Here is a 25,703-nt window from a genome sequence, read left to right as displayed (position 1 = left end):
CCTCAAATTAGGTCACTCATTAAAACAGGTTTTTATTTAAACTTCGGTTACTGGCAGGTTTACGACATCTTTTGTATGATAAAGATTTCTTGACAGTGGTCCAAGCAATTATATTTCCTCATACTGACTATTGCAATGGTCTTTACATCGGTTTACCAAAATGTTTAATTCATTCGATACAACTTTTGCTTAATTCAGCGGCAAGGTTAGTTTCCCATTCTAAGCGATTTGATAGGATTTCTCCTGTTCTCTGCAGACTTAACTGGTTGCCGGTTAATGAGCGTATAGTTTTTAAGATCAGTATGATAGTTTATAAGCTGATTGCATCTGATTCTGCTTTTTGGCTTAATGCACTTTTAGGGTTTTACAAACCGGTAAGGTGTTTGAGATCTTCACAATTGAATCTGTTAGAGATTCCGTCTGTTCGTCATGCACAATTGTTTAGCACAAGGGAGACTTCTTTCTCCATAGCAGCACATACATATTGGAATCTTATTCCTTTCGAACTTAGGTCTCTGGAAGATGTTAAAAAGTTTAAAATGTCAATTAAAGAGTTTCTACTTCGCCGTGCATATAACAGCTAATACTGTGATGTTAATGAGTTTTCAGGCAGTTTGGGAGATTGTGGGAAACGATGAGTAATCATGTTATATTCTCTCTTGTAGTGAATTTGTTCAGATTGAGGCTTACATTATTGTTGAAGGATTGAATTTTCTTTTGCTATATTCTGTATTTGTTTAATATATATTTTCCTTTTAGTTTCTGTGAAACTAATATATGTATACTGTATGTTGTCAGTTACATTTTTATTATGTATGTTCAATATGTATATCGCCTAGGCCTTTTAGTGTTAGGCGATTAATACATTTTATTAAATGAAAGGAAAAGGAAAACTGTCATGCATTTCACTGTCAACCTCAGGAAGTTGTGACCCTCTTCTGAAGTTTATACAAAGAAGAGAGGACATTTCCCCTTTCAACTCACCATACAAAAAATATATTCAAATTCTGATACCCCCTCAATAAAAGTACATCAAAATTCCTTTCCTGCCACTTTGTAAAATAACATGAAAACCTGCTAAAAAGACATTTAGAAATTATATAATACCCAGGACTTGAAAGGCAACAACCTTACCTATGAAAAAGCAAGACTGCAAATACAGAACACAGTACACTTACTATTGGAGAAACAAAGAAAGCCAGACTGCTCTAGATTCTTACATAGAATCTACATCCTAGTCAGCAGAATCCCTCACCTCTGTCAAACATGCAGAATGCAGATTAGCTCTTATCTAATACAGAACAAAAGACCATAAATTATAAACAAAGATACAGAGAAAAACAGGGAAAAGCAGGAACAGGGAGTGATGAGGAATTTTAAATACCAGGCTGCACTCTTAGCAAGAAGCAAACACATGTGGCTGTTCTAGAAAGCATAGGCTTGCTATGTCAAATTTTTGATGACACACCTTCCGCCCCTTGGTGACACAACAGTGTGTCCTGACACACTGGTTGAGAACCACTGAACTAGAGGATACGCAGACTGAAGTCTCTGGCCCCAATGGAGGGTGAAGGCACTGCGAATAGGTCCACATCCAGAGTGCCTTATAGGTGGGAAGATCCGATTTGCCACCCCCAATCCAGGGACCATTTGTGAGGTCAAAGACCAACTCAGTCGGTCTGCCACCTCATTCTCCAGACCGGCCAGATAGGTGGCCCTGAGCACTACCCATTGAGTGCGCACCCAGGTCCACGGTTGGACAGTATGATGACCCAGGAGATACGATTCCATACCTCACAGCTTAATGACATAAAACAATTGACACTTGGCTGTCAGTATGGATCAGAATGATTTAATTGGACAGCTGATCTCTGAAATCCCATAGTGGGTACCGAATTGCTCGGAGCTCCGGGAAGTTTACAGGTATCAACGATCCCTGGTGGATCCAGAGAGCTGGGTATAAAACCCATCTAGGTGAGCTCCCCAATCCAGGTTGGATGCATTAATGGTTAGGACAATTTGCACTGGAGGAATTTGGAATGGGCCCCCCCACGAAAAAAAAAATTAGAAATGTCCAGCCACCAGGACAGTGTGTCCTGGAGCAGAAGGAGAAATTACTACTTACCTGATAATTTTGTTTTCCTTAGTATAGACAAATGGACTCAGGACCAGTGGGTTATGCTCCCCTGCCAGCAGATGGAGACTGAACAAGCTGATGTCACAGTTTATATAACCCTGCAGTGACCCCAGCCTGCCAGTATTCTCTTCAAAATCAACTAGGGACAGACTAGCAAAAAACTTGATTAAAAACAGTCAACCATCACTGAACTCAAACAAAGATCGTATGTACCCCAATCTAGGGACTAGATGAACACTTACCAGGAATCTCTTAGAACACGTAGCCCCTCAGTAGGACCATTGACACAATCATTCGGCAGCCGAGGGTGGGGAGCAGAGTCCATCTCTACACTAAGGAAAACAAAATTATCAGGTAAGTAGTAATTTTTCCTCTCTTACCGTGTAGACAGATGGACTCAGGGCCAGTGGGATGTACAGATTTACTCCTGTACAGGGTGGGAGGGCTGTTCGCGGTCCAGTCAACACCACACGTGCAAAGGCTGCATCCTCCTGGGCCTGAACATCCAGACAATAAAACCTGGAAAAAGTGTGTAAGGAGGACCACAACGCAGCTCAGCAAGTGTCGACAGAAGTCAACCATTTAGTCTCTGCCCATGACACTGCCTGAGCCCTAGTGGAATAAGTCTTCACCTGAGTAGGCAACGGCTTTTCAGCATCCATATATACGGCCGTGACTACCTCCTTAATCCAGTGGGCTATTGTAGTGCGTGAAGCTGGTTTGCCCTGCTTCCTTCCACCATGAAGGGCAAACAGGCAATTGGAAAGGTTCAGAAACCTCCAAATACTGCACATGTCTCTTGACATCCTAGGTACACAATAGGCAATACTCCTCCGCATCTCTGACCTTATCCAAGGACGGCAAGGAAATGGACCGATTCAAATGAAATTCTGAGACCACCTTAGGCAAGAAGGATGAAACATTAGTCGTAACACCCCTAGAACATGAAAAGACGATACTACCTTCGACAAGAAAGAGGAGACCGTTTGCAACAGTAGTCAGTCATTATAGAAACGCAAAAAAACAAATCTCTGCAAGACAGCACCTGTAATTTCTAAGTCAGTCTGGTTGAATATATGGCCCCCTTTGAAACACTGGCTGCACAGCTAGGTCCTTCAAAGACACTCTACTTAAAGGCTCAAAAGGAGTGCTACAGATCCCTTGCACACCTAAATTGAGGGTCCAAACGGGGCATAACTTCTGAACCGAAGGGCTGAAAAGCTCAACCCTCTTCAGGAATCGAACCACATAAGGATGGGAGACTAAAAGCCTCCCCGCAACTTGCCCCTAAGTGAACCCAAGGTGGGCACCTGAATGCAGAGCGAACTATAGGCATGACCCTTAGACAAACGCTGTTGCAAAAAGGCTAAGATATGAGGACTATTCACAGCCAGGGGATCCAATCACCATTGTAGGTATGACTCAAAAATGTCTCCACATCCTGACATACACCAAGGATATAGAGGACTTATAGAACATAAGAGCTTGGAAATAACTGACTCCAAATAGCCTTTCAGGTGCAACCGCTGCCTCTCAAAAGCCAAGCTGCTAGACAGAAGGGATCTTCTCGATCTGAAAATATGGGACTCTGCTGAAGCAAGCCTGGTGGGTGGGCTAACCTGAGGGGTCCCTCTACTGCGAAATGTACCAGATCAACGATCCATGGTCGCCGCGGCAACTCTGACACCACTAGAACCACCATCCTTAGATGAGACTATGCGCCGCAGAACTCAACAGACGAGCGGCCAGGGAGGGAATACGTACAGTAGTATCCCAGTCGGCCAAGGGTACACCCAAGTATCCAGTCCCATCGCACCTACCTCTCTCCTCTGCAACTGAAAAACCTTGCAAACTTTACGTTGGTACGCATTGCCATGAGATCCAGTTGGGGAACGCCCCACAGGGCACAAATGCGAACCCAAGCTTCCTGGGATAGCTCCCATTCGCTCAGATCTAGTTGCTGAGGAAGTCTGCCTGCACGTTGTCCGTACCCGCGATGTGAGAAACCACTAATCCCTCGAGATGGATTTCCGCCCAAATAACTGTCGAGCTTCCAGAGCCACACCATGACTTCACCCCCTCCTTGCCAATCGAAGAATGCCACAGTCATTGCATTGTCCGAGAACACACGAACCATCTTGTCCCTTTGATCCAGGGAGGGAAGGCTTCCAGGACCCGATGGATTGCCCTTGTTTCTAGGTGATTGATGCACCAGGATGTCTCCACTGTGGACCAAAGCCCTTGGGCGATACTCCTCCATCAACGGATTCTACCCGGACCAGAGTGCCTTCTGTAACAGTCTCCTGGGTGTGAATTCCCAAGGAACCAAATCCCATGTGGAAGCCCTGGACCCTAGGACCCACAAATAGTCCCAAACCATTGGTACCGACAGACGAAGTAGATGTGTTACCTGCGCCTGAAACCTCGGTTCCGGAAGGGGAGAATGAGGCAGAGGCATAGCCGCGACTCCGTTAAAGGCGGAGCCGCGGCTCCCATTACCTATCCAGGTGAGGGTTGACTCGGTGACCCGGTCTCAGAAAGGGTTGATGGCTTTTCTGGATGGGGTTTCTTCTATGGCGGCTTGGACGATGATTTGCCTTTGTCGATGACCCGAGGCTTTCGGTGCCGATGCTTCTCTCTACGATCCCCTCAATCCTGAGGGGGAACAGAGGTAGTCGATGGTCAGGAAGTCGTCAACGCTGGACGGTCACCGGCCGGTGCCCAATACTGGCGCAACGTGGATGGTGCCGGGTCGGATGACGTTGATGCCATGGACGGCATCGGAGTTCGAGACCGAAAGAGAAGTTCCATGTTCTCCATTCTGGCTTTGCGACCTTTTGGTGTCATTAAGGCACATTTGGTGCAACACAGGACATCATGCTCACACCCTAGGCACATTACACAGACTTTATGGGGGTCTGTGATGGTGATGGTGCAAGTGCAGTCACAGGGCATCGACGGAACCTTGACGCCATGGCCTTTGAAAAAATTGAGCCGCGGTGCGGTCAACAGCCAATAGGCCATGAGAGCCAAATGAGAGGAATCGACCAAAATCGGGTAAAAAACCTACCGGAGTACTGCAGAAGTAAAAATTCAAAAGGGGGACCTCTATGGGGTATTAAAGTATGAAGTAATTCTGTGAGGAAAATTCCTGCCAAGAATCTCTAAGAGCTCCTTAACCTGCGTGGCTACTGCTGCGTGGAAAAAAGAAGACTGAAGGGGGACCCCTGCTGGTTGCAGGGTTAGTGCCATCCTGGGCATGTCCAGTACGTGCCAGTAAAAGTTCTAGAAACTTTGACAAAAGTGTTCCGTGATTGGGCTCCATCCTGTGATATCACCCATATGTGAGGACTACCATTCTGCTTGTCCTGTGAGAATATCAATGCCACTGCTCAACAGGTGGTAGAAAGGAAAATTGGTTCTTACCTGCTAATTTTCGTTCCTGTAATACCACAGATCAGTCCAGACAAGCGGGTTTTATTCATCCCTAGCAGCAGATGGAGGAAGAGAACAAAACTTTGGGCACCACTACATATATGAGAGTGCCACCTGCAGTCCCTCAGTATTAATTGATACCCAAGCCAAGATACGTAAAATAAAGAGCGAACGAGGTTCCCAACATGGATACCCCTGACCAACTAGATAACGATGCAGAAAACATTAAGCCAAGAAATCAAAACCAAAAATGGCAAATCTGATTTGCAAATAACTACAGCAGTAGACCAAGCAGTCTTTCTGCAGAGATCCTCAGGGCGGGCCTTTGGACTGATCTGTGGTATTACAAGAACGAAAATTAGCAGGTAAGAACCAATTTTCCTTTCCTGAACATATCCAGATCAGTTCAGAAAAGCGGAATGTAGCAAAGCCCTCTTATACTGGGCGGGAACCCAAAAACCCCCCTCAAAAAACACTCTCCCCAAAAGGGGCCGATCCGGAGCCCGCACATCCAAACGATAATGCTTGGTAAAAGTGTGCAATGAGGACCATACCACAAATCTATAGATCTCCTGTGGAGACACCAGCTGATACTCAGCCCAAGACGTCGCCTGAGCTCGAGTTGAATGTGCCCTAAGCCCCAATGGAACCACTCTTCCTTTGTATACATAAGCTGCAGAGATCGTCTCTTTCAACCAACGAAACAAAGACGTCTTAGACGCCTTTTCGCCCTTCTTCGCTCCTCTGAACAGGACGAAGAAATGATCCAAACGACAGAAAGCGTTAGTGACTTTCAAGTAACGCAATACCACTTGTCTCACATCCAAAAGATTTTTATTTATTTATTTAACCTTTTTATATATCGAGACTTTCGTTAATTACTTCAAGCCGGTTTACATGATTCTTATAAAACATAGATAAATAAAACATTCTTTAAACAATTAAAATTGGTACCAAAATCGACACCTATTATATGTTGCCTAAACTAAATATAATAATGAACAGAGTAACAATCAATTACAGGTTACAATAATATTCATCTCAATAAAACAGTTTACCTATATCATATTTCAAACATTGTCAAACTAATTCCATGGTTAAAATATACTTAAAATATAAAACAAATTAAAATAATCATAAAATAATCCTAACATAAAATAAGTAAGTGGATAGGGAGAGGAATTATACTGTAAATTTAGCCAGTTTGCATATAAGCCTGCTCAAACAACCACGTCTTCAAAGCTTTTTTGAACGTGCTTACATTTGTGTCCAGTCTGATATCAAGTGGGAGAGCGTTCCAGTGAGCTGGTTCTGCCAAGGAAAGAGCTCTTTCTCTAACCGAAGTCAGGTGAGCTAATTTAGGTGAAGGGATAGATAGTAAGTCCTTTCCTGAGGACCTTAGATTTCGTTGTGGAGTGTGTATATGCAGAGATGCGTTAAGCCATTCTGAATTATTGCCATAGATGGATTTTTGAATTAATGTCAAGCTTTTATATAAAATGCGAGATTGCACAGGTAACAATGAAGTTCTATCAATGAAATAATGGCGTAACATGGTCATACTTTCTTTTATTGGTCAACAGCCGTGCCGCTGCAATTTGTAACAACCCATTGAGGGATCCCTATCCCAATCCGGAAACCCGGGCAACTCTACTGATTAGTTCACATGAAAAACAGACACCACCTTAGGAAGAAACAAAGGCACCATTCGCAAGGACACCTTATCAGACTATATCCGAAGGAACGGATCACGGCACGAAAGCACCTGAAATTCCGAAATCCTTCTAGCCGAACAGATAATACCCTCTCACACGCAATCGCCTCCTCTCAAAAGCCAGGCTGCGAGACAGAAGCGATCCTCCCGATCGGAAAATATAGAACCCTGACGAAGGAGATCCAGTAGGTGGTCAGGCGTAGCGGACCGTCCACAACCACACGTACCAGATTCATGAACCACGGGCGGCAAGGCCACCCTGGAGCCACCATTATCACTGACCCAGCATGGCCCTCTACTCGCCTGAGCACCTTCGCTATCAGCGGCCATGGAGGAAAGACATACAGGAGGACCAGTTACAACTTCTACTTTGAAGTCTTTCACTATAATTCAGTGGAATTCAACTTCCCTTCTGTTCAAGGTAAACAATTCTCTCCCCTTGCAGTGCCAGACGGCCCTTAGCAATATCCTCCTGAAGATGCCACATTTTATATCATAATCCCCACCCAGATACTTTTTGCAGATCTTGTGATGGACATTTTGTCCACAGTCCAAGCAATTCTTGAAGCTGCTGGTCATCCTATGACATTACCAAAAAATTACCAAGGTGAAATCAAGAAAAAATGACTTTGGAGCTACATGGCTAAGAGAGAAAAAGGGGTGAACATGAGGCTCAAGCAGAGATGTTCAAAACACACCTAAAATTTGCAAGTCAACATAAACCTACCTAGACTTTAGGAGAAAGCAAATGTTGCTTACCTGATGTAACAGGTGTTCTCACAGGACAGCAGGATGTTAGTCCTCACGAATGGGTGACATCGAGGATGGAGCCCACCACGGAAAACTTCTGTCAAAGTTTAAACAGAACTTTGACTGGCCCCTACTGGGCATGCCCAGCAAGGCACTGACCCTGCAGCCAGCAGGGGTCTCCCTTCAGTCTGATTTTCAAAGCTACAGGCAGTGCCTAAAAAGTAAAAACAAAACAAAACCCAACACCGCGGGGTGGCGGGCGGGTTTCGTGAGGACTAACATCCTGCTGTCCTGTGAGAACACCTGTTACATCAGGTAAGCAACATTTGCTTTCTCACAGGACAAGCAGGATGGTTGTCCTCACAAATGGGTGAGTACCGAGCTGAGGATGTCCTGACTTGCACCAAATGCACCCAATGACGTGCAACAGGCACAACAACTGGGGTGGTATTTGGTAAAGGGCATCCGCACCCTACCGGGAAGGTGGAAGGGTGTTGGTACATCACGTTGGAAAAAGGTTACGCAAGACAGATTGGCCGAAGATGGAGTCCTGTCTTCCAGCTTTGTCCAAACAATAGTGGGCTGCAAAGGTATGGAGAGAACTCCAGGTTGCAGCTTTGCAGATGTCAGGAAGCGGCACCGATCGAAGGTGTGCCACTGACGTCGCCATGGCCCTCACAGAGTGTGCTTTCACACGGTCTTGAAAAGGAATGCCAGCTTGCTGATAGCAAAAAGAAATGCAGTCCGCCAACCAGGAGGAAAGAGCCTGCTTACCCACAGGATGTCCTAACTTGTTAGGATGGAAAGAGACAAATAATTGAGTGCTCTTCCTGTGAGCAACAGTACGGTCTAGATAAAAAGCTAGAGCTCGTTTGCAGTCTAGGGTATGCAGAGTCTGTTCCCCGGAGTTGGAGTGGGGCCTGGGAAAAAAGATAGGTAGTATGATGGATTGATTAATATGAAACTCAGAAACTACCTTAGGTAAATATTTAGGGTGAGTGCGGAGTACCGCCCGGTCCTGCAGGAGCTTAGTGTAAGGCGGATAGGTAACTAGGGCCTGCAATTCACTAACCCTGCGAGCTGAAGTGATAGCCAAAAGGAATAACACTTTCCATGTGAGATACTTTAATTCACAGGAGTGCAGAGGTTCGAAAGGAGGTTTCATTAGACGACCAAGAACCAGGTTAAGGTCCCAAGATAGGGCCGGACGACGTAAGGGTGGCTTCAGATGGAGCAAGCCTTTAAGAAAACGTGTTACCAGGGGTTGTACTGAAATAGGGACACCCTGTACACCTTTATGGAAGGCGGCTACCGCACTGACATGCATCCTAATGGAAGAGGTCTTTAGACCGGATTCTGATAGGTGCCATAAATAGTCCAAGAACTTAGAGATTGGACAGGAAAGGGGATCAAGGGACTGAGAAGTGCACCATGATGTGTACCTTTTCCATTTATATGAATAGGATCTCCTGGTAGAGGGCTTTCGTGAAGCTATCAGGACACGAGAAACCGAATCCGAAAGGTTAAAAGGCTGAAGGACTAACCTTTCAACATCCATGCCGTCAGGGACAAGGCTTGGAGGTTGGGATGGAGGAGGCATCCGTCGTTTTGAGCGAGCAGATGAGGATCCGTTCCCAGAGGGATGTGCCTGCGGATGGAGAGATCCTGGAGTATGGGAAACCACACTTGGCGTGGCCAGTGGGGTGCTATCAGGATCATGGTTCCTCCGTCCTGGCGTAGCTTCACGAGAGTCCTTGAGAGAAGAGGAAGTGGAGGGAATGCATAAAGCAGACCTGTCGTCCACTTGAGGGAGAAGGCATCTCTCGGCTGAAAGTGTTGGCTCCGAATGAGAGAGCAGTAATCGTCCACTTTGTGGTTCTGAGGGGACGCAAAGAGGTCTATGCGGGGAAAACCCCACTTGTGAAACAGAGAGGTCACTACCAGAGGATCGAGTGACCACTCGTGTGGCTTGAAGACACGGCTCAGCTGGTCTGCCAATACATTGTCTACTCCCGGCAGGTAAGTGGCCCTGAGGTACATAGAGTGGGAGAGGGCTTCCGCCCAGATCTGCGCAGCTTCCTGACACAGAAGGAAGGAGCCTGTGCCTCCCTGCTTGTTTATGTACCACATGGCCACTTGGTTGTCCGTCTGGATTAAGATTATCTGATGGAATAGATGATCTTTGAAAGTTCGGAGTGCATAGCGGATTGCGCGAAGTTCCAGGAAATTTATCTGGTGTTCGGCCTCCTCTTTGGACCATAACCCTTGGGTTTGTAATTCGTCCACATGGGCTCCCCAACCGATGTGAGAAGCGTCGGTGGTTAGGATTACTTGTGGATCCGGTGGAAGAAAAGGTAAGCCCTGAAGGAGGTTGACCTGAGTTGTCCACCAGGTTAAGGATAGGCGCAGGGCCTGTGTGACTGTGACTATGGAGGACAGAGGCTGAAAAGCTTGAATCCATTGGTGTCGTAGAGTCCATTGTGTTACTCTCATGGCTAGTCGGGTCATGGGAGTGACTTGAACCGAGGATGCCATGTGTCCTAGGAGAATGAGGAACTGGCGAGCCGTGGCAGTGTTTTGAGACTGGAGCTGGCGAGCCAGGGATATTAGGGTGTGGACCCTCTGAAGAGGAAGGTAAGCCTTTGCCTGCAAGGTGTCCAAGTCTGCTCCAATGAAGGATAAGGTTTGAGACGGGACTAAGCAAGATTTCTCGTAATTGACAAGAAACCCTAAGGAAAGGAGTGTTTGAATTGTCAATTTTAGGGAGGATTGAGCTATATGTTGGGAGGAGGCCCTGATTAGCCAATCGTCCAGGTAGGGGTAGACGTGGACACCTTCCTTCCTTAGGAATGCTGCTACCACTACGAGACATTTGGTAAAGACTCGTGGGGCAGAAGCCAGACCGAAAGGTAGGACACGGTATTGATAATGGTCGTGGCCTACAAGAAACCACAGATATTTGCGATGGGATTGTGTGATCGCAATGTGGGTATAAGCGTCCTTGAGGTCGAGAGAGCACAGCCAATCCCCCTTTTGCAACAGAGGGAGCAAGGCGCCCAGGGTTACCATCTTGAACTTTTCTTTTTGCAGATACTTGTTGAGGGCCCGAAGGTCCAGAATTGGACGTAGCCCCCCTGATTTCTTTGGTATTAGGAAGTATCTGGAATAGAATCCTTTCCCTTGTTGACAAGGAGGGACGGGTTCTATAGCATTTGATTGTAGAAGAAGGGATACTTCTTGATGTAATTGAGTGAAATGGCTGGTTAGACTCCATGCCTGAAGGGGCGGGGAGTCTGGCGGAAGTGTTATGAAGTTGAGGTGGTAACCCTGTGCGATAATTGCTAGCACCCACTGATCTGAGGTGATCTGTTTCCAACGGTGTAAGAAGTGGAACAGTCGACCCCCCACAGGGATGTGTGGAAGAGGGAGATGGCATGTGCTCAATACAGGGAAGTCAAAGGCCCGCCGTAGGCCCAGGAGGTGGGGCTACAGTAGGTCTTTGCTTTCTCGGCTGACGAGGCTGAGGCCTGTTAGAGGACCGTGCAGGACGAGCCCTAGTTGTCGGAGGGTAGTAGCGACGTGGTCGAAAGAATGACTTCTTAGAGTCCTTCTTTTGCGGTTGCTTGGAGGTCACCTCAGGTGGGACAGATGAGAGTTGTTTCAACGTCTCATGGTGGTCTTTTAACTCCGCCACAATCTGTTGAATTTGCTCTCCAAACAAATTGTCGCCTAAGCAGGGCAAATCAGCAAGACGATCTTGGACTTCTGGGCGAAGGTTGGATGACTTTAACCAAGCCCAATGTCTGGCTGAGATGGCTGTGGCTGAAACCTTCGTGGAAGCATCGAATATGTCATAGGCAGTCCTAATCTTGTGCTTCCCTGCCTCATATCCCTTGTGAAGAAGGGCTTGAAGCTGTGGTTGGTATTGGTCCGGCAACGTGTCAGCATAGTCTTGCATCTGCTTAAAGATGGCTCTGTTGTATTGAGTCATGTAAAGTTGATATGAAGCTATGCGTGAAATCAACGTAGCTCCATGATAGACTTTCCGTCCTACACTATCCAGGAACTTGTTGTCCCTGGTAGGTGGGGTAGAAGAGTGCGGCTTAAGACGCTTGGCCTTCTTCTGCGCGGACTCAACCACAACAGAGCGATGATCCAGTTGAGGTTTTTGGAAACCTGGTGCTGACTGGACAAGGTATGTGGAGTCAGCTTTCTTGTTAACTGGTGACACCGATGAAGGAGATTCCCAGTTTTTCTTGAGCAGATCCAAAAACACCTGGTGTATAGGGATGGAAGCGATGATTTTTGGAGCATCCAGAAATTGAAGTAGTTCCATCATCTGGTGTCTATCATCAGCTTAAGATTGTAGTTGAAAAGGTACAACTTCTGACATTTCTTTCACAAAATTAATGAAAGATAGATCCTCAGGAGGAGATCTTTTTCTACTCTCTGTAGGAGATGGTGGCGAAGGCAGATCTGTGTCAGAAGAGGTATCATCATCATCACCCCAGGTATCGTAGGGATCATGTGTGGCTTGTAGCCCTGATGGACCTGGCTGAGGCTCTGAAGGCATCGATGGAAACCGAGGTGGAATCGGTGCAGTAGGTGGAACCAGAAATGGCATCGATGGCTTCGGTGCTGCCGATGGAATCGGTGCCTGGCGCGGAATCGATGGAGCCGAAGGATAAATCGGTGGAGATATACCAGAAGGTACCGATGGAACTACCCCGGAAGGGGGAATTCGAAACGGTGTTTCTCCTGCCGATGAGAAACCAGTCGGAGATGGTGGTGTTGTCGATGGCACTGGAATCACCGATGGAAGGGCCGTCACGAGTGCCTCCATGCGGCTCAGTAGCGGTGCTAGCGCTTGTATCAACGGCTCTGTGGTCGGTTCCCCTCCTCGGTGGCGAAGCCGGTGCCGGTGTCGGTGCCGGGGGCGGCACTGGAAACCGGTGCCGGAGACGGTGCCGATGGAGGTTGTAATTTCTTCATCGCTTTCTCGATGGCCTCCTGGACCAGCCGGTCCAGTTCTGCCCGGAGACCAGGGGTAACCATACCCGGCTCGACGGGAGAGGGAGGCTGAGGCAGGGCCGGAGGGACCACCGTAACCGGTGGGATCACGGCCCCCACACCCCGAGAGGGTGAGGGTTTCCTCGATGCTGGCGAACGAGACGTGGAGGGCATCCGGTCTGTTCGCGGCTTCTTTGTCGGTGGCTCGGCTTGAGCAGAGGTCGATGGCTGTGGATCCTCGACAGGCCGAGACTTATGCCGTCGATGGCGGTGCTTTTCTTTCCGATCCCCTCGCCCATCCGGGGAAGGGACGGGAGTCGACGGCCGAGAAGCGATCGATGGCGGACGGTCACCGGAGGGTTGACGATGATGGTACAACTTCGACGGTGCCGGTTCCGATGACGTCGATGCTATCGATGGCGTTGGGGTTGGTGCATGGAAGAGGAGCCCCATCTTCTCCATCCTGGCTTTGCGACCCTTGGGTGTCATTAAGGCACATTTGGTGCAAGTCAGGACATCATGCCCACTACCCAAACACATTACACAAACCCTGTGGGGGTCTGTGATGGACATAGTCCGGGTACAATCCGGACAACGACGGAACCCCGTTGCCATGGCTGGAAGCCAAAATAATCCTAACATAAAATAAGTAAGTGGATAGGGAGAGGAATTATACTGTAAATTTAGCCAGTTTGCATATAAGCCTGCTCAAACAACCACGTCTTCAAAGCTTTTTTGAACGTGCTTACATTTGTGTCCAGTCTGATATCAAGTGGGAGAGCGTTCCAGTGAGCTGGTTCTGCCAAGGAAAGAGCTCTTTCTCTAACCGAAGTCAGGTGAGCTAATTTAGGTGAAGGGATAGATAGTAAGTCCTTTCCTGAGGACCTTAGATTTCGTTGTGGAGTGTGTATATGCAGAGATGCGTTAAGCCATTCTGAATTATTGCCATAGATGGATTTTTGAATTAATGTCAAGCTTTTATATAAAATGCGAGATTGCACAGGTAACCAATGAAGTTCTATCAATAATGGCGTAACATGGTCATACTTTCTTTTATTGGTCAACAGCCGTGCCGCTGCAATTTGTAACAACCCATCGAGGGATCCCTATCCCAATCCGGAAACCCGGGGCAACTCTACTGATTAGTTCACATGAAAAACAGACACCACCTTAGGAAGAACAAAGGCACCATTCGCAAGGACACCTTATCAGACTATATCCGAAGGAACGGATCACGGCACGAAAGCACCTGAAATTCCGAAATCCTCTAGCCGAACAGATAATACCCTCTCACACGCAATCGCCCTCCTCTCAAAGCCAGGCTGCGAGACAGAAGCGATCCTCCCGATCGGAAATATAGGCCCCTGACGAAGGAGATCCGGTAGGTGGTCAGGCGTAGCGGACCGTCCACAACCACACGCACCAGATCCATGAACCACGGGCGGCAAGGCCACCCTGGAGCCACCATTATCACTGACCCCGCATGGCCCTCTACTTGCCTGAGCACCTTCGCTATCAGCGGCCATGGAGGAAAGACATACAGGAGGACCAGTTACAACTTCTACTTTGAAGTGTTTCACTATAATTCAGTGGAATTCAACTTCCCTTCTGTTCAAGGTAAACAATTCTCTCCCCTTGCAGTGCCAGACGGCCCCTTAGCAATATCCTCCTGAAGATGCCACATTTTATATCATAATCCCCACCCAGATACTTTTTGGCAGATCTTGTGATGGACATTTTGTCCACAGTCCAAGCAATTCTTGAAGCTGCTGGTCATTCCTATGACATTACCAAAAATTACCAAGGTGAAATCAAGAAAAATGACTTTGGAGCTACACGGCTAAGAGAGAAAAAGGGGTGAACATGAGGCTCAAGCAGAGATGTTCAAAACACACCTAAAATTTGCAAGTCAACATAAACCTACCTAGACTTTAGGAGAAAGTAAGGTTCCACACAAAGGAATGAAAAAAAGTGGTAAAAAATGCAACCTAGCATTTTTTCAAAGAGAAGACTGCAACAGGATTGGGGCAAAAAGACATGCTAAACATTCACTGCAAGAAATGAAGACCTGAGATTTGCAATGTACTCGTGGATATGAAAAGTAACTGTACTTGCTCAGCAGAGCATGAGGATGACAGCCCACATGCATGACTGTTGCTGCCTTCAGAGAATTTGGTGAACCTGTGCTGAACATAGGTATCCCAATACCAAGATGCTTAAGGAAATTGGAGGGAGCTGGAATTTAAAAAGATATCAAATGTCATTTTGTAGCAAATGCGCTAAGGTACACTTTGCTAGCCTTTCTGCTTCCAGTAATATAAAGTGCAAAAACCACTATCCACACTTTTCATAAAGGAGGAACACAGTCTTTCCTGTTTGATATGGTGTCTTACAATATACTGCTTTAGATTACATTTTTCTGTTTCTTCCCTAAGTCACACAAATCTAAATGTCGTTTGCCCCCACTATGCTCATTTCATTCAGCATCTTGCCGTATTCCATTATATTCCCTACATGTCACCATCCCATTCGTTCATAACATTCAAACACGCTGGAGTAACCAGGGAGATTAACATGTAATAAGCATTGGTAACAAGATGATTCTTGCTGCTGATGCTAAGTGCCTTGTTTACTTAATTGCATAGCCAAGATGGCAACAATTTACTCACTTGCTTAGTACTCTCTTCAAAATTCTCCTTGACTTGGTCCCTCTCAGCTTGAGTTTCTCATGTATCTGCTGCAGCTCATCTTTCTCCTGGGTTACCATGCTTAGTTTTTCTTGAAGCTCATGAAGTTTCTGAACAACCTCAAGCTTTTCTCCCTCTGCCATCTCCATTGAGGATCTGCTGACTTTTAGATGTTCTTGAAGCTGTTCCACTTCTGTGACCAAATTCTTCTTTGCCAGATCCAGTTCCTTATTTTCAGTAAGAAGCTGCTCTTGTTTTGCAGTCTTCTGATTCAGTTCTTCCATTAAAGAGGTCAGCTACACATAAAATGTTCTCATTAGGATACACATGCTAAAAGGCAATCCAATCCTAAACAAAAGTACATATTTAAAAGCCTACCTGTATTGCCTATCTGTATGTTTTAAGTACTACCAAACAAATTAGATATAAAACTAACCAAATAGTAGTCCAGTAATAAACTGCTTTACAAATTACACCCTCAGATTAATACAGCATCTTACTGTGTATAGCAAATTGCTTACCTTTGTAATAGGTGTTATCCCAGGACAGCAGGATGTAGTCCTCACATATGGGTGATATCAGTAATGGAGCCCTATGTACGTACATAGGGCTCCATTACTGATGTCACCCATATGTGAGGACTACATCCTGCTTGTCCTGGGAATAAATTTGTTTTATGCTTCCTAGCTCACTGGATGAAGGTCACTTCATACACATTTGACTAATATACAGAAACCTGCTTAATGAAATGAAGGATATTTATTTCAGGTGCTAATATTTGACAATTATCTTGATGCATTGAAATACAAAGTACAAGATAATTCTTTAGGAACAAACACTGGCATTGCGACCCTAACTTTAAAGGACCATGTTAAAGCTTTAGTCCATAAATCCTACTGGAAATTAACACTTTGTAGATTAAAACCTTATTTGGACACATCTGAATTTAGGACAATTGTTCAAACTCTTATTTTACCTGATCTGGATTATTGTAACTCACTGTTTTTGGGCTTACCAGCTTACACGCATTAGGGCAATTCAGATGGTTCAGAATTCTGCCGCGAGGAATTTATTGGTACATAACATAATGAACATATTACAGCAGTTTTAAATGATTTACACTGGTTACCAGTCAAATATAGAATTCGGTATAAAATATTAGTCATGATCCGCTTAGCATTAAGTGAAAGTTCCCATTTCTTGTATAAATTCTTACAAATTTACCATTCAGTAAGATCATTAAGTTCTAAAAGACCTACAAGGCTGATGCAGTATGGTGCGCTCGGCCGAGTGCACAGTTAACCCCCGTTTGGCCGCGCGTTTTCAACGTGCTATTTTTACCCCTTAAACTGTAAGGGGTAATAGCGCATGGAAAATGTGCGGCCAACCCCTTCTGAAACTAATAGCACCCGCAACATGCAAATGCATGTTGATGAGCCTATTAGTTAGCTACAGAGAAGTAAAATGTGCAGCCAAGCCGCACATTTTACTCTCTGAAATTAACGCCTACACAAAGGCAGGAGTTAATTTTGGCCAGCACCGGGAAAGTATACAGAAAAGCAAGAAAAAACTGCTTTTCTGTACACCCTCTGACTTTAATCATAGCGATATTAAGTCAGAGGGCCCCACCAAAATAAAACAAAATCTTAAAAAAAAAAAAAAACCCCAACAAAATCTGCCCTCAGTCTGCGGGTTGGAAAATGGATGCTCAATTTTGCCAGTAAAATTAAGCGTCTGCTGTCAAACTCGCTGACAGCTGCTGCTTCTGCCAATAAGGAGCGCTAGTGCCCCTAGCGCCTCCTATTAGCGTGGGTCCTCATTTGCATAGTGAATTGCGCGCCCCAGGACGTCCAAGCGGCTTGGACATCCGAGGTCGGGTGCTCAAGGCAGCGGTGCCTCTAAAGCAATGAGAGGTAAGGGTATGTATAGATGGATGACCAAGTGGCCACTTTGCATACATCCTGAATACATCCTGAATTGAAGCTAAGCGAATAAACACTATTGAAGTTGCTGCTGCTTCTACCTCATAAGTTCTCACTTTCTGTGGAAGTTGAATTCCAGCTTTAGTGAAGTAGAAATACAGTGACAGTCAATTTAAGAACATAAGAAATTGCCATACTTAGTCAAACCAAGGGTCCATCATGCCCAGCATCCTGTTTCCAGCAGTGGCCAAACAAGGCTAAAAGAACCTGGCAAGTACCAAAACACTAAGATCATCCCATGCTACTGATGCCAGTAATAGCAGTGGCTATTCCCTAAGTCAACTTGATTAATAGCAGTTATTGGTCTTCTCCAAGAACTTATCCTAACCTTTTTTAAACCCAGCTACAGTAACTGCACTAACCCACATCCTCTGGCAACATATTCTAGAGCTTAATTGTGCATTGAGTGAAAAATATTTCTCTGATTTGTTTTAAATGTGCTACCTGCTAACTTTGATAATGTTTGATTGGAAGGACTTGTCTAGTTACATCATATGAGAGAGAAAATAGAGGAGAATTCCTGAAGGATTTTGTTCCAAGTAGAACAGGGCTCTTCTGCAGTCTAGAATATGGAGAGACTGCTCTTCATATTCTAGACCCACAGTGGAATGAGGTTTTGGGAAACAAGTTGGAAGTACAATGGGTTGATTTCTATGGAATTGAGGGACCTTAGGCAACTTCCTTAGAAAATGCTCTCAATAAGGGAGCCAAGATGGCAGCATGACCTGGGCATGCTGAGGCTGTTCTCTTTATTCTTTTTTTTTCTTGGAATAATGCCACCCAAGAAAAGAGGAAGGTGCATGTCTTTTCCTCCAAGGCAGAATGTCAACAGTTCATTACACCGTTCATGTCCAGGATTCCTGCAGTTTCCAGGGCATTTGATAACCCTGTTGCGATGTTGGGAGAGGGAGCACCTGAATCTCCAAGCAAAGGAATATCACTCGGTACCCTTGATCTCCAATCCCTATCATTTGAGTGGCTTGTTCATTTGAGCAGGCTGTGCATGGCAGCGCAGGAGGTAATCATAGGCCATTTCATGCTGGAGGGAGCCCACATCATGTCAGCATTTGGTGGTGATCCTGTTGGCCGGGAGAGTTGGAGTACAATCTAAAGGGAGTATCTCAGGTATCTATACCTTGAACCATTTAAGGTCTGTACTGTTTCTACTGCCCCTATATCAGCTGTGTTGCAGGGAGGAATAACCGTCTTACTTCACTCCCGTCATCGGGTTTCCAAACGCTTGGTGGTATGTGGGATTTAAGGTCTATTCGGGGGAATCTTGTAGCTGACTGCTCCTCTAAAATTGCTTATTTCAAAAGCTTGATACAAATTCTCAAAATCAAGGGGAGCAATTAAAAAAACATGGCAATAAAATGGTCAAGCTGGAGAGTGAGGTGTACAGTTTGATTTTAATCCAAAAACTGAAAGATGAATATACTATAGCAGCAAGGAAGCTGAGCAGCTGAAAGTCCTAGATATGAAAGGAACAGTAAAATAAATATTTTCCATTTGAAATTATAAGAATGTCTGGTAGAAGGCTTCTTTAGGGGAATACAGAATAATCAGAAAAAAGAAGCACATTTTCATTCCAGCTGTCATCTCAAAAAAGTAACAGTTCAAATTTAAGACATCGAAACAATACAAAAAAGCAAGTTTGCTTATCGTAAATTCTGTTCGCCATAAACAGCAGGATAAATCAGCCATGACATGTAGGTGATGTCATCAGGTGACACCAAACAGTCCTTACTTTCAGCAGGTAGAGCGCTTTTGCTCTACTGAGCTATGTGGGAATTTTCACGCTGGCGTGCTTTATGAGCTACATCAGTTGGTTTAAAACCAATTCTAACCAGGTAGTTGAGTAAAGTGGATAATTCATCCTGTGAATCTATGGAGAACACTGTTTACAGTAAGCAAACTGATTTCTCCATTGACAAGCAGGGCTTGAATTGGCTATGACATGTGGAGAGTCCCAAGCTGAGGGCTGCTGCAGAGCTTTTACTGAACAAGCCCCCCACCCCGATCCTTTTAGCAGGCCCATCACTTCTGCACATATCTAGGTTACAAGTGTGGCTGGGCCTTGCGTGTGCCGCACACATTTTAGAACAGCCTCGCCATGCACAGAAGTGCCGGGCCTGCTAAAAGGGGTAGGCCAGCTGGCTGGTGCACAGAGTTTATTTTTGCTCCGGAGGAGCAGTAAGTATTAAAAAACAAAAAAACTGGGGATAGATAGGTTTTAGTATAGGGGTCGGGGAGGAGAGGAAGGATAGGGTTAAGGAAACCGGGAAAAAGGTTGACCGCGCATCCATGTGTGCGTGCAGGTCTTAAATTTGACCCCATAACGAGCTTTGACTGTGCTAATTTGTAGTCCCGCTAGCAAGTAGCAATGCATAATGCAGTTTTCCAGCTAATTGGACAGCATACATTTAGCCATTGCTATGCCCAGTCCTTTCATATCATATCTGATAATTATCTTATTTATTTCTGCTATACTAGTTCAGACCCTTCGGTTTGTCCCACTTCTAGCTGATGGAGGAAGAGGTCAAGATTATTATTTTTTAAATGACATCACAGTTACTGCAGATGGTATGTTTGGAACCAGTTAAGACAGTATTTCTCTGTCAAAGCTTATAATTAAAACTATTGAGTAGAACATTAACTTTTTTTTTTAATCATAAAATATCATGAGAAGCGTCAAAACTTTCCTTTGAAACAGAATTAAAAAAAAAATTGACTGGTATAGCAGTAACAAAGGAAACGTTATCAGGTATATTAATGTTCTCATTTTTTTTGCTACACCAGTCCAGAACACTTGGAAGTTCCAAAGCCCAACTACTCTGGGTGGGAAGATGTTAATCCTGTTTTCAAGATGCTCATTCTGTAAGCAGCATCTATCTTTGCTAAAACATTCATCAATCTGTAATGTTTTGAAAATGGGCAGGATTAAATGCTGGACTTACAGCATTTAATTCTGCCAAGATAATGATTGAAAGCGTTATTGGAATAACAAACGGGCCGATACAGTAAAGCGCGGCCGTGGTTATCCGGTTTCTAACCCGCTTTGGACGCACGTTTTGGACGCGTAAGGCGTACCCGCGATTCAGTATCGGCTTTTACCGCGTCCTTACCGCTTGCCGAAAAGGACGCGAATCCCTTTCCGCCGCCGCATGTATATGACATGTTAATGATCGGATTAGCTATTCCCTCCGATACAATAAGTGTGCCCAATTTATCGCCCTGTTAACCAGCTCATTTACCGTGTCTTTAACCTGAATATTTACCGCCTACCCTGTCCTTGGCGTTAGTGTGGTGTTCAGTCAGCTTCGTACTGGACAGCGGCCATGGGCAACATATATATACTGGCTCTGGAGATATTTTTTCATTCGGTTAGAAGCAGAATGAGAAATGCTCGATTGAGAAATGCTCGAAATGCTCGGCAAGGTTGCGGCTTGGACAACAGCCGGGCGCTCAAGTCAGCGGTGCCTACAGGCAGGAAGGTCCATGAACGGATGCCATGACCTTGGATGTCCAAGGTCGCGGCGTCCGTTCATGGACTTTCCCGCCTGTATCCGGGCATCCATGATCGGAGGCACCGCTGCCTTGAGCACCCGGCCGGACATCCAAGGTTGCGGCATGGAGGTCCGGCCGGGTGCTCAAGGCAGCGGGGTCTGTAGAAAAGAACCATCCACTTACCTGGTGGAATGACATTTCAAATGACATTTGTAATGACATTTCAAGGACAGGTACCAGTGCACCCTGGATACTGTATAGGCGCTGCATACCGCTCTATACAGTAAATGGATTGTGAGCGCCTACCGCTTCATTGACGCGCTTTGGACGCCGCTTGGATTTGTGTCTAATTTGAATACTGAATCGAGCGGTGGTTATGAGAACCAAAATATGCGCGTGGGCAAACGAGCGGGCACCACAGCACTGCCGCACTGTTTCTTAAGCGTCCTTACTGTATCGGCCCGAAAGTAAATTGAACATCCTTCTCTCTCCTCCTGGGTAGATACTGGGCAAATAGCATTAAGCTGTAATTTGTCCAGTGTTTGTACCACAACTTTCTTTCACCCTGTTGTAGTGTAGGGTGAAACTTTGAAAGTCTGATGTACTGGCCTTGATAGTTCCAAAGAATAGCTTTTTAAAATTATGTGGAAGACACACTGGTCTCTATGGACAAGCCTTCCCATAACACTCGTCCTTGCCTCATCCTCCACGGACCTTCTCTTCCTAAGCTCAGATGCCTAAGCACTTTTTCTTCTGCTGCCTAAGCTATTTAATATATGTATATTAGTTTTCATTAAATCTATGGTAACCCTCCCCCCCCACCTTCCAACCCCCCTTCCAATCCCTCATTCCTACCCCTCCCTCGGAATACCTGTTACCCCAAAAAGCCAACTCTTATCAGTTCTTACCAGTTTTGACACGTTACTCCCCATTCTTAAGCTGTATCCAAGTTTTTCTCTCCCCCTTTTCTATGTAAGACAACTTGTCACTGTTTTATGGTTGCAATGTATACCGGAGTGATAATTAACTCTGTTATTTGAACTTCGGTATAGAAAAGTTATAAATAAATAAATAAATAGTTACTTGGATCCACTCTAATTTCTGAAGGTAATTGCTTATTGGCTGAATCAAAGAGTGGATCCAAAAGCCCTCATTGTTGACTGGTAAAATAAGGTAGTTTCTCTTCTTGCATCTTGCTTGGACTTTCTGGTTTCATGAAAGGACTGCATTCTGTCCTTTGTTCTGAGTGGTTGTATAGCATTTTGCCTATCAGGGCAAAAAGGTCTTGGCTCTGGCTTCAAGATTTGAAGGGTTTTAAAAGGGGCCTTGATTCTACCATCTGGTAAACGCTGAGTTCTTGTCTCTCCAAAACTTTATCCAATCAGCTGTGCTTCAATAACTAGCAGAATATCATATAATCATGTTATAATGCTAGAGTTATTCTCTTGAGGTTGGCTCCAAGCCTCTTTCCCTCTGTTTTATCTCTCTACTTTGATGATCTTTCTCTTCATTTCCAATTCCAAGTTACTCACCCTTGTTATAATGTAACTTTTTTACCTTCTGCTCCCTATCTGTCTCCTCTTTTGAGGTTTGACTAGTTATTGTTAATGTACTATCGTTCTATGTAAACCGAGTTGATTTGATCTGTATCAAGAAAATCGGTATATAAAAACCCTAAATAAATAAAAATAAATAAACTTCTAATTTCTCTAGTTCTTCACCAAAAAGCATTTGGTCTTTAAAAGGAAACTTACAGAGGCAAACGTTTGACCATGAATCTGCCACCCACTGTCTAAGACACAGATGTTTTCTAGCGCCTATTGTCAAAGCTAAACACCGTGAGTCAAGCCTTATCAGATCATATAGGCCACCTGCTATATAGACTGAAGCCGACTAGTCTTGTAGTCTCTTCTCCTCCTGGAAGCTACTGAATTAATTGTAATGGAGCTCTTGAAACATAGCTTAAACAAATTGCCCCATAAATAATGAAGCTTTTGAGAAGAAAAGTTTCAATAAAACCTTTTTCTCGTCTTGAAGGACTTTTAAAACTGCCCCACCTTCTACAGGAATAGTAGTTTTTCTGGAGATGGCGGAGACCAACGTGCCTAATTTTGGAATTTAAAATGAGCATTCTTGTGCCTCAGTCAGTAGGTATCACAAAATAATGCTTTATACACTTCAAACTGAATATGGAGACAACCATTCAGCCAATATCAAGTTCTTAATTTTAGAACGGAGAGGGAAGGTAGCTGCGGGTTTTTGTACACCTTTTATTAATGGGTCCCAACCCAGAATTTCTTCGGAGTGCATAATTTACCTGCGATATCAATGCAGTAATTTCATCCTTTTGGAGCCACTGGGAGTGTGTAAGACCCTCGCGCCCAGCCCGAGATCTGGTTTGGTCATCAGCAAGAGGAGAAGGGGAAGGAGAGTCCAGGGTGAGAGTTTCCGTTTTGACCGGGGAGGTGGGGGGGGGGGGGGGGGGGGATGAAGTTCAGGGATACAGATGCCAACTTTTGGAACGAAACCTGGAAAAGTTGCAGCAATGGGACATTTATCCTGCTGAACATACAGACAAGATATCCAGCTGATGTTTGCCAGATAACTTGCCCACTAAAATGCCTACTGAATATTGACCTCACAGACTTTTAAAAGCATAGTAAGTGTGCCTTGCAGAAAATTATTCCGGTCCAGTAAAAAGGGACTGGTCTACCAGATGCTGCTCCTTTATTTGAGCAACAGTTTCTCTGAGCTGTTCTCCAAAGAATCGATAGCCCAGGCAGGGGATTGTCTGCTAACTTGCCAGTTCAAAGATGACTCCTGGTAATTTAAAGCTACACTGTGAGCTCCGCTGGAATCTATTGGTGCAAGCCGTGGGATTAAATGCCTCACAGACGGATCGGATAATATAGCGTACTCATTCCTCCGCATCTAAGAGGCCGATGCAATATAGTGCGCTCAGCCTTGCAAACAGCTTGACATGTAGTTGGACGCATGTTTTGGACGTACTAGAATAACTCCCGATGCAGTAATGGGATTAGCGCATCCAAAAAGGCATGTAGCTAATAGCACTCATCACAAGTAAATGCCATGTATATGAGGCTATTAGCACAATTTAAAAAAAAATTAAAAAAAAATTGCCATGCGCCCCGGAGCAAGCGTAAAGTCTTGTGTTAAGGGCACAAAATAAAAAAAAAATACTGCTTTTCAGTGGTTCCTCCTACTTGTTGCAATACTAAGTAGGAGGAAATGCAGAAAGTAGCACCATGCAAATCCTCTAGTGGAGACAAGTGTTCTGGAGGGTCTGGAAAGCAGTTGGAAGGGTTCACTGTCAACCCCTCTCTCAGAGCCTAGAGTTGCAGGAACACTGATCAAGGATCCAATGATGAAGGAGACTGAGGAGAGGTCCTGGTAGTCTGAGGGTGTACTCCTGGTCGACATCTGACTGGCTAGACTCCACTGCAAGTGAATGCCATGGATTAAAATCACTTCACAGGGATTATGATTGAGTATCCACATGAACAGATGATACTGGAACAATCTTGTGGGAGTAAACCTGATATCCTGAAAAAGAGAGGTTGGAAGGCATCCTCCTCAATCTTAGCCACTACAGAGGTAAAGAAATCTTTCACCTTTGCGTTAAACCATGCTGAGCGTTGATTCGGTATGCAATATTCATAGTTTTAAAGTTCTGCTTTGAAACTATTTGATCCGAATATAATTTCAAAGAAACCTGCTGTGTTATTCCTTTTTGACTTCGCTACGTGATAACTTTGTGATGTTTTAAGCCAATTCAAGTGGCTTATAAGCCCCTGAGGCAGCTCTTTGAGTGAAACTCGGCCAGAGTCGGGCAAGCTTCAATAAAATCCTGTTTTACACCGATCCATCCACTTGTTTTCATTGCTGATAGGCACCATGGATCTATACAAAGGCATTATGATATTCTCAGGTTTGCTCTCTATTCTTTTCCATTTAATTAACATTCTATTTGCCTTTTTGACAGCCACCATACACTGAGCCAAACACTTCAAGTTACTGTCCACAAGTACTCAGATTCTTTTCACTACTAATATAGGACCTAACATCGTATACATTCAGTTGAGATTATTTTTAACTTTGCATTTGTGAACATTAAATTGCATTTGCCTTGGAGAACCAGGATGGTGCACTAGCTCCTCAATCCTTTTTCTTTGCTTTTTCCAGCTGTAAACGGATGGCCAGAAAAAGGATAGTCTCAGAAGCCCCCCCCCAGACGGCCCACCTATCAGTCTGATGGATGCTCACGTGCATTGTGGAACTGTTCAGCCGTGGCAGCAGTCACTGGAAGTGGGTCATGAAGATGGAACACCTGACCCCCTCCATGACTCTATTACATCTTTATCACTTGCTGAAAGAATGGCCCCTGTGAATCCTGTCTAGGACCACCACACAATTTCTGTCCTCATCGTATGTTGATGACGTGGAGATTGCGAGCCATTCCG

The 25,703-nt window shown here is 45.0% G+C and overlaps 1 protein-coding gene across 1 annotated transcript in view; it reads right to left on the bottom strand.

The window, feature by feature from the left end:
* CENPE (centromere protein E) overlaps positions 1-25,703 on the bottom strand; it is a 691,519-nt gene that overhangs the window by 266,272 nt on the left and 399,544 nt on the right. The window contains 2 exon segments of the mRNA XM_029608709.1: positions 15,716-15,771; positions 15,774-16,029. Of these exon segments, the coding sequence (XP_029464569.1) occupies positions 15,716-15,771; positions 15,774-16,029 (312 nt within the window).

This window comes from Rhinatrema bivittatum, chromosome 1 (genome assembly GCF_901001135.1).
Source record: "Rhinatrema bivittatum chromosome 1, aRhiBiv1.1, whole genome shotgun sequence".
Classification (NCBI taxonomy): Eukaryota; Metazoa; Chordata; class Amphibia; order Gymnophiona; family Rhinatrematidae; genus Rhinatrema; species Rhinatrema bivittatum.
Note: the sequence above shows the minus strand (reverse complement) of the source record. Positions and strands in the feature narration are given on the sequence as shown.